The 10369-nt window shown below is 41.2% G+C and overlaps 1 protein-coding gene across 1 annotated transcript; it reads right to left on the bottom strand.

The window, feature by feature from the left end:
* Positions 1-872: 872 nt before the first annotated feature.
* Positions 873-2598, bottom strand: LOC146975734 (lysophosphatidic acid receptor 6-like). The gene has a single exon (XM_085794954.1). The coding sequence runs from the start codon at positions 2543-2545 to the stop codon at positions 1673-1675; it is 873 nt and encodes a 290-aa protein (XP_085651080.1). The 5' UTR covers positions 2546-2598; the 3' UTR covers positions 873-1672.
* Between the last annotated feature and the right edge of the window lie 7771 nt (positions 2599-10369).

Below are 10369 nucleotides of genomic sequence, written 5' to 3'. Positions count from 1 at the left end.
AACCATAATATAAGTTCATTCGATTTTTAAAATTTCTGAAATTTTCCAATTCCTCTGAAGTTTTGCGATATAAAATGAATGAATTGATGTATTTGATTAACAGTGCTGTGGGGCTCTGGTTTGCAAGTTTCTGAGAACACCCCCACACAGATGGTTTACATTGGTTGTGTGCTCCCCATCTACAGTCAACCATGTTAATGCACCAACAAATGGAGTAGTAAAGCACAGCTGAAGGCAGAAAGAATTTCAAACATTTAATAAAAAAAACAAAAAATAAATGTACAGATGTTTTGAGGGTGAAAATGCATTCAACACATCTGTCAGACCTCAAGGAAGCATAATTAAGCCTGAGAGGAAACACTGAATTATTAATTAATTAATATGTGTGATACCTGTAGCACAGAGCCTGGGTTTATTGTTTGATATATCACAACATGACCTTGCAGTGATACAGTAGGTGTGAGTGGTCCGTCATTGGTGCACAAGTGATCCTCAGATTACGGAAACATACTACCAAAAAAATATGGCTGCATCTATGTTAAAGATAAAGATATGACCATATGTTGGCCATCAACAAAGGTAAAAACCTAAAAGGTCTCAGGGTCATTTTATTCTACACAGCAACCGACTGCAACTGCTTTTATTTTAGTTGATTTAATGCAACACAAGCTTTTAAATATGTCTTTATCAGAGATGGCATTACAGTTTGTTATTAGCAGACTACTTCTATGCATGCATGCATGCATGCAATGATGCTTATGGAGCTGAAAGAGATTTCTTTCACAATCTATCAACACACGTTAAATCATGGTGGTTTCCTGTCATAGTAATAGGAAGAAACGGACTGCGGGTAAAGTTGTTGTCTCGTTTCCACAACAGCAGACTAAACAACAAACTATCACTTGGAAAATGCGAAGTCACGTTTTCTTTGCAGAAACATTTTCAAGCTATTATTTGAACTTGATTCTATAAACACTATCCAGGACTTTACACTTTTTGAGTTTAGTTCTGTTAGGTCCTATTTTTGCAGCCTGTAAAACATCTGCACAAATGCATCAGAAAGCACAAAGTAACTGTCACAATGTTGTTACTGAGGCAGCTCCTAATACACCTCTGTTCCGGGCCATTTGCATCTCTCTCTCGCTTGTTGTGTAGTTGTTGTTATGTCGACAACCTGTTGCAGTCGACACAGATTTGACAGGTCAGACGTGTAAGATTTACGGCCCACAAATTGAGAAAGTTTTCATATGTTTATTAAACACAAGCTGCCAAGAAGAGGTCAGAGGCCTCGGCTTTTCTGACTGAGTTTTTGAAGCTCACACGGGAACTGATCCAAAAAACAAAACAAACAAAAAAAACAGTGGTTTCACATGTACGGCATCTACGTCTGCTGTTCACAGATCTGAAACATCAGATCTGTGTCACATGGAGGGAAAAAACTGCCACCACTGAAAGTTTCACCATCATGTTATCAGATCAAAATGTGTTTCCACTGATTTATAACTGTACTGTAGACTTCATGAATATAAACTGTGAGAATATTATTTTTAAAAAAACATACCTTGTTCAGTTTTTCCCCATTTGTGATATTTATGCCACACACACAACAAATAATGCATACTGTTTAAATAGTATTGACTGGGTAATGCCATATGTCTGTTGTTATAACACACTATTCTCTTGCAGAACTGTCACCCTCCTCCGATCTCTTCCAGAAGCCGTCAAAGGAGAAGTAGTACAACAGTGGGTCCAGACAACAGTTCACACTGGCGAGACACAGCAGTGGCTTCATAAGTCCCTCGGTTCGCATCATGACGGCCAACGACACGGGGAAGAAGAAGATGGTGAACATGAACAAGTTCATGGCAAAAATCAGCATGACATTCACCTTGTTCCTGATCCTTGCAGAGTCATTCAGATGCCTGTTGAGCTTCAAAGACACCAGGATGGTGCACACGATGTTGATGGCCAGCATGGTGAACACTAACACGGGCTGGAAATACCTAAGTGGAGATGCAGATGGAGGAAGGCGACCAACTTCAAAACAGGTTGTGATATTGCACTTTTCTAGAAATCTCTTCATGTATACGCTCTCTGGGATGTTTATTATCAACACAAAGATCCAGATCAGAGCGATGGCTCTGCAGGCGTTGGACGAAGTCCGTAGGTGCCGTGACCTCAGAGGATAAACCACAGCCAGCAGCCGGTCCATGCTGATGAAGGTGATGAAGATGGAGCTGGAGCGGATGTTGTTGCGAAAGAGCATTGTCGTCCAGATGCAGGACATGCCGCCCAGAGGCCAGGTGCCCGTCGCGTAAAAGTAGACCCTTGGTGGCAAGGAGATGGTGAGCAGCAGGTCTGAGAGTGCCAGGTTGACCATGAAGACGGCGCTGGGGGTTTTGATGCTGTGGCGGCGGACCAGGATCCACAGACACATGGCATTGAGAGGCAGACCCACAGCGATAACGGACCCAAACACCGCAGCGTACGCCGGGTTCCTCAATTCGGATGCCGTTACATTCCGTGTCAGATTGACGTTGCACATGTTTGGCGTCTGTGTGAAATGCAGAAGTGCAAGCGAGGGAATGTAGCCGTGACAGAAACCACAGTAACTCCCCCTCTGCCAGTCAGACTCTGCAGCATCAGTGTGAACAAAGGTTGTCTCTACAGGCAGAAGTGGAGAAAACATTTACACAGGAAGCAACTTTAACATTACTGAGGAAGACTGAAAATATTGTGGTCTGCAAATTTCACCCAAAGTTTTGAAGTTTGAAGACACGAAACAGACCATTGTCTTTCCAAAACTCTCAAAAATATGTGCACACACTTAATAGGCCTTAAACATGCACAGTATTAACAAGATCCTTACAGTGAAGCGGGAAAACTGTACTATAATATAAGTTCAGTGTCTTGACACCATCTGTGCTGCACTGGCAAATATCTTGTGTGAATTCACCTGAACCGACAATCATGGTAATTAAGCACAGTTAACGCACACTACAGTAGTTACCAAGTGTGTAGGAAAGATAAAGTGACTATGATTATTTTGCCACTGTAAACGTATCCAATATTATGTTATGTGTGTGTGTGTGCACATGCTGCTGTATGTGCTGTTTATGTTGGACATACCTGTTGAACACGAAGGCTCCATGCATGTTAAATCGCCTATTTAGCCCAATTTATCTGCATTGTGTGGGACGAGCACAAGCAGCACTTCAATGGAAAAGTAAGTAAGAACTACGTATACTGTGCGACTGTATTGTAGCTTTCGGTATCACTAAATCTGTGTGCCCCTGATTGGGAGCATGCCACCGACTGAGCAGGTGTCAAAACATCAAAAAGATCTCACAGTCAAAGTGAAAAAGTGATGAGAGGGCAGAAATGCATGGGTTCCAGAAAATCTCTGCGTTACCATGAATTTTTTGCGTTGGAGTAAAAAAAAAGAGAGAGAGAGAAAAAGAAAGAATTTGTGACGGTGCTTTGAGATACAGTAAATGCAAATGTCAGCAGTATACAAAAAATCTGTATTAGCATGCAAATACATAAAGACTTTAAATGTTGACTAGCATTAGTAGGCCTACGGCTGATGTGACTGTGATTCATTTACAGTATGAATCACAAAATGTTGAGCAGATGAGTTAAAGACAAATAAAATCCCCCACTAAGAACATAGTTTTCTATTAAAAATAATATATGTAGCGCTCCCCTCGGTAGTCCTATTAATGAGGCCAGGGCTTTTGGGTTCTTTTAAGGTATTTATGAAATGTATTTCAATCCTGATTAAATCAGTTTTAAATATTATCTTGGGTCTCTTCTCTTCTCTGTCTTCAGGTCGAAAGCAGCAGATAAACCCATCAAAGTCTTCAACTGAGGGAAAACGTCAGTTCACTTGTACAGTAATAGACTGTAGCCTAAAGGTAGCATTAGCATTAGCGGTAGTAGTGTAGAAATTCCTTCTGTTTCTCAACATGCAGCTTGTCACTCTTCTCACCGACTGTCGTGCACAAGACACAAGTTAAGTTACACACTGGTTTGTGCACTTCTAACTTACAAATGAACACAGAAAATCTCTGTACCATGCACGCACACTCTTCGCTCTCGTAGACTGACCCTCACTCCTCCTGTCACTGCTGAAACACCTGAGACCTGACGCTCCGTAATTAACCCCATAAATGCTGGTTTAGACAGTTTCATTGTCTTTTAAATAAAACATATAATGCTTTTTAACTGCTTTTAACCTTTTCATCAAAGTATTTTAAAGGGACCACGAGGAGTTTTGGAAAGCGAAATGTTTTCCCACTACATTTCCCATGAGCCTCCTCGCACACGGTGAAATTCTTGGATGGCACAAGACGGACAAAAGCGAAAAATATTTGCCAAGAATGTTTTCATTCGTCAAGAATGAAAGTCGGAGGTTCGAAGACGATCAGATACCGTCGTAGTTCCGACCATAAACGATGCCAACTACCGACCCGCCGGGCAGCGTGGGGGAAACCGAAACTAGGAAATGCTGGGTGTGTTGGCCGCTAAATAATAATATCAAAATAACTATAAAGACAAAACAATATCGAAAATGGACCCATTAACAAGTGGGTAACGCAGATTCATTTTATAACCAAAAGCAAACTCGTCAGGGTCTCTTTAACCTTCATGATATATTATTTTAATACTTTTAATAAAAGTTTTAACCAAAACATACATATTTGCTCCCTGTTTATTATTCATTATTAATTTTATGGGTAGGGATTTCAGCAGGGTTGCAATCATATTTAGACCTTGTACTTCAGTCAAATATGCAAAAGATTAAAAAAAAAAAAAATCTATTTCTTAGTACACAGGACGTGTCAAGTCTTCACATCAAACTTGTTACATCCTTGACTTCCTGGAAAACTCTTACACCTGCAGATGTTATATTATGTTACTATGCCACCAAGCACCACCCACCCAACACACACACACACTCACAGACACACACACACACACACACACTCACAGACACACACACACACAGACACACAGTCCTCCTTGAGCAGATGAATGTGGAAATAACCTTCATGTATCAAACTCAGCGCAGTTACAGAACATTACACTCTGGCTGGCCTAACCTGGATATTTGACCTTTGCTGTGCAAACCAGTTTCAGGCTGCGTAGAGTCGAGTGGTTTTTGAACAGAGAGGGAACTTTAAAGTGTCGCTGTGCGTACGTGACTGTCTGTGTGAAAACTAGCGTCAGTCCAACCAACCTGATTGTTCTGAGTCTATTTTTATAACTTCTCTTCTCTACATCTCTTGGTTGTGGTTCATCTGCATAATCTAGTCAGTTCTAGTTCTGGTTTTGAGTCATTTTTTTGTGTTGCATTGCATCATTTAGTCATTTTCACATAACCTCTTGGTCCTTTTGAAATCTTTGTAGTATTTTTCCCCTCCCCCCGTTTTGTTTTTGTTGCTCAACGGTAGCTATAGGTCCAGCTTCAAATTTGCATTAAAGATTTGGTAGTGATCTTCTCATCCAACACTATGGGAGTTAAATGCCTTTAATACACTGTAAGATTTTATATAATAATATAATGTAGGAGAATAAAAGTGCAAATCATATCACCTCATGTTTGGCAGGGCGCTATTAGGATTGCAAAACCCAGGACACCCGAGATTTGAACTAGGTTACCATGACCCGTACAAGTGCAGAACAAATATTGGGAAATACACCACACACACACACACACACACACACACATACACACACACAGTGATAAGAACCAAAGTCCAAGATAAATGATACTAAGCTGTTCCCCCTCTTTTCCCTTTTGGGTTAAGGTTGCCAAATCGTCTGGTAAACAGGATGAGGTTGGTACACCCAACACACACACATAGCCTGGGTTTGGTATAAAAAGGCATGTCATTCTTTGTAATGTTGGATTTTGTCTCAACCCTACGCTGGTTACGGTGCCGTGTTGAAATAAAGAGATCCCCATCTGATGCCTGCGTCTCGACCATCTGATTCCTCAGTTGTTTCACCTCTTTCTGCCACAACAATAACAACAACAACCTATGAAAATTATGCAATGTTGAAATATTCTCCATAGATTTGATCCATCTGGATTACATGTCACATGACGACAAAATGTTTGTTCTGTGAGAATACTTTAATTAGATTGCTAACACGTTCGTTATCAACACAAAAATAAATCTTCATACAGTCTTGAAATACACACACACACACACACACACACACACACACACAAACACACCCACACACACAGACGAGAGCCCTGCAAGATCTTTGTGTACAATCACACAGCAGCAGCAGCAGCGGCAGCAACTCGCCGAAAAAACTTTTCACCTTAACGCCCAATCTCCAATTTACCACTTACGGTCCTTTTCCTTCAAACCCTCTCAGACGTTAACCTTTTGAAAGATTGAAATCAAAATGGCTGCTGTAATGGCAGCAATTATGTGATTTTGCCTGACGCACACACTTAAATAAAAGTGTGGATCCTTCAGGGAGTATTTCACCAGCTGGCTCATCAATGCATGCAGGGCACACGAGGACCTAAATTGATTTCTCTGGTAAAAGCAAGTACCCCCCCCCCACATACACACACACACACACACACACACCTCTCTCTCTCTTTCTAGGCCCTAATATTAAAGAAAGTTGAGTGCTTCTCAAGACAGATAATCTTTGACATTAGTGCTGCAAGTAAAAACAGTAAAATGCTGCGCCTGCGGCTGGTGTCGACAGCTCGATGGAGGGGAGAGGTGGGAGAACAAAGGTGGGAGAAAGGCAGACGTGTGTTTGTATGCAACAGGCTAAGTTTAAAATAAATAGAAAAAAATAGTTTTCTTTGTCTGTGCTGTTTTATATTCTGCTCTTTTCCCCATTCTGTTTCCCCTGCCTCTTTGTTTTAGCTGCGTGTTGATGTACAGTATCAGATTCAGGGCCCTTATAAAACTGTGAAACAGTTGTGGTCTGACCAAACCGAGCTCTACATTTTGACCGTTAACACAGTGCTGTGTCACGTAGCCTGCAAGCTTGCTGTGCTGGTGGGAGTACATGTCTGTTTCAACCACAGATCGCTTGATGAACTATGTACAACTTAAAGATGAGGTACGCTTATGAGAAATGTACAAAACGAAGATGCTTATCTCAGGGCTGTCAAGCGAGATGTTTTGGCGTGTAAAGCCGGAGGTACAGAGTCGCCGATCTAGAGCAGAAACAGTCAGGCATTTTGAAGTGATGGATTGATTTTTCAACAGTTGCGGGGCAATGTGTCCAAGACTGGTTTGAAAACTGCCCTTTTTCTTATTCCTTTATATTACATTATATATTATATTATTTTATTTTATTCTTATTTATCTTTTAAAAAAATACATACTGTATTATAAATATTAAGTAATTTATTGGGATAATAAATCGGTATAAAAATAAATAAATATCAAGTGATTTACTGTATTGGTATAGTAAATCGGTATATAAATAAATAAATATTAAGTGATTTATTGGTATAGTAAATCGGTATATACATAAATAAATATTAAGTGATTTATTGGTATAGTAAATCGGTATAGAAATAAATAAATAAATATTAAGTGATTTATTGGTATCAGTAGAAATAAATAAATATTAAGTGATTTATTGGTATAGTAAATCGGTATATAAATAAATAAATATTAAATGATTTATTGTTACTTATTTATAATTTAAGATTTCAGGTTTACTTTGATTTTGGCTTCATATCCAACATCTTGAATGTTTCACTGATTTCCTTTGTGAGTTTCAGGTTTAGGGTTTAGTCAGTTCATGAATTATTGCTCATTTTGATGTTAAATTCTGCTCGTAATGAACATTTAAATTGATAAATCCATCCTGTTTTGAGCTAAATAATATTGATTATTTTTGGTATCATTTTGGTCAGTTGTTAGTGAAATACTTTCCCTATAGTGTTACTCAACTATATTCCATCACACTTGCTTTGATTTATTTATCATCTGAATCAGTGTACTACTTCCTGACTTAATATTGGTTTGATCGTGCTAAAGATATCATTTTTATTAAATGCATAGATGTCAAATTAAATCACTGCTAATTCCTCAGCACTGGTTGTTTAGCACACGTGAAAGACGTGTTTTGCTTCCAGCCATATGGTGGAGCTTCGACAGCTCTAACCCGCTGTAGCATATGAACTTGCAATGAGTTCCCAGCACAGGAGCTCAAGCCAACAGTGCTGTCAGCACAGAAAACACCACAGAGCCAGAGTTAATGAAGAGAGTCGCACATCTAATCAGGCAAAGAGAAAAGTGGATGAAGCAAATTTCCACAAGTCAAAAATCAGTCTAAGTCCTGGACTGGAGAGGATCCTTTAAAAGCCGGCGTTTCTTGTCGCCTTGTGGTCACATCGCATCAAGACGTTTGAAAATCTGCACAGTTGTGAAGCGCTCACTAATCGCCAGCCAGATCCAGAGTGTGATGTGACAGGAGCGGTTCTTCTGATAAACCCGCAGACATTTCCTGTTCAAAATTCTGAAAAGACGACGTGATTGGAGCTGATTGTGCCGATGTGTCACCTCTTTCCTTTTACCATAAACATGGTTCCTCTTATTTTTTACGCTCTCTGTGGCTCCTCTACTATGACTTCATTGTCAGTTTCAGTTACTGTTTCCCCTTGTAGGCTACGTGTTTAATGTAGTTTCCAACTTAACCAAAGCCTCTCGCTGTTGTTTCTTCTTGCATTTCTTTGCCCTCAGGTCTAGGCCTGTTATACCAATCCTTTGCTTCTGTTTTTATTTTTATAGGGATATATTCTGTTAGTGTGTGGCGTCGCATCCCTTTCTGTTACAATTGATTGTTCATGAGTCAGTCCAGATCTACAGGCAGGCACAGAGATGCTCCATCTGTGACGAGGGGGCTGTATGAATAAACCTGACTTGACACAACTGTGGCAACATTTATTTTGACTTATTTTCTTTTTTTATGCCGGCGTTTCAGGCGGCTGTGTCCACATCTGCGCACCATCAAAATATTTGGAAGTTCCAAATGTACCTTTCAAAAAAGGTTGTCAAGTTTTGAAGTGACAAACAGAAAGTGTGTAAGTTCCCTGAGAAGTACAGGATGACCTCACGGTGCCCTGCGCAAAAAACACCGCAGACAAAAGTCAAACAAGACAAAAAGAGAAACAATGAAAGGGGAACTTGCCAACACAATAAGGTCATTGAATGTTTGCTCACTTCTACCTCACACGGTGTCTCTGAGAATAAAGAGGACCGCGGGTTATGAGGGGAGGGAGGGGTCGACTCGGCGTCTTCCCTCTCCCCCCCATCTCCTAATGAAATCTCTGGTCCATTTTTAGGCCAGTGTGGATAAAGTGCCATTCTCCCGCACCAGACAGGGGGTTGAGGAGACAACCACCGCTGCGCTCACTTCATTAAAATTTCCATTTCTGCAACGGCAGGAGTCACAATGAGCCGTGCTCTCGCGGCCCTGCAGAGCAAACGCGTGTCTGAGCGTCGGCGCCGGCATCAGTATGCTGCTGGTCGCTCCGAAAATGCCTGGACAATGACCCACAGGGCCGGTGGTCGGGCGGGCGCTTGTGCGTGCGTGCATCAAGTGGGATGGTAAGTGTTTGACAAGCACGGATTGTTATGAATATGGACAAATTAAGGGTTTTTTTTCTCTTTTGCTTTTTCCTGTGCTGCTGCTCTCAGGTAAATACCACCGCTGTAAACACAGAAAGTCGATACGGCTGTGGAGCGTGAGGCTGCTTTCTGTCTCCATCTGTCACTCTCTCTCTCTCTCTCTCCTGGCTGTTCAAGTCAGCATTGTGGAGGAGCTGCGGATTTGAAAAGATTATATGCTTTAGACGATTTCTCTGCCATTACCAGCTGGGCCGAGGCAATTAACCCGCTTCATATGTTTCATCTGAGGCCAAAAAAACAAAACAAGTTAATCTGTCCTAAGCTGCGGGGACCTCACTTTATTAGTCCCACGCACAGAGTGGAAGTTGGAAACTGGAGCTCAAACGTTGCTTTATTGCCTTCCCTTTTCCAATTAGTGGCTGCCATCTTAAATCTTAACAGGTTCTGAAAGTCCGGGCTGATTACCTATGCAAATTAGAAGAAAGCTATAATAAAGCTGTCAACAAAAATAAATGGGTTTAACCGAGGAGAGCGTTGCAATCTTGAGCGTTGCCCGCTGGGCCGAGCAGAGAGCGACAGCACTCCTGAGAGCTTGGAGTTTGAAAGCGACCGGTGTTTGTGAACGCACCTCTGGGCTGGACTCTGGGCCGGGGCGGGTTAGGTTGCTGAAATGTAACCTGCATGGTCTCTCCTCGTGATGTAGGTGCAGCCCCCCGCCCCCCTCGATTTGTTTCCTT

This window comes from Trachurus japonicus, chromosome 13, assembly GCF_045865225.1.
Source record: "Trachurus japonicus isolate A0001 chromosome 13, Traja_1.0".
NCBI classification, from domain to species: domain Eukaryota; kingdom Metazoa; phylum Chordata; class Actinopteri; order Carangiformes; family Carangidae; genus Trachurus; species Trachurus japonicus.
This window is presented reverse-complemented; position numbering and strand designations above follow the sequence as displayed.

Bases quoted from the DNA above. Each gene is read 5' to 3' on its own strand.
- LOC146975734 (XM_085794954.1), bottom strand. From the start codon at position 2,545: ATGTGCAACGTCAATCTGACACGGAATGTAACGGCATCCGAATTGAGG.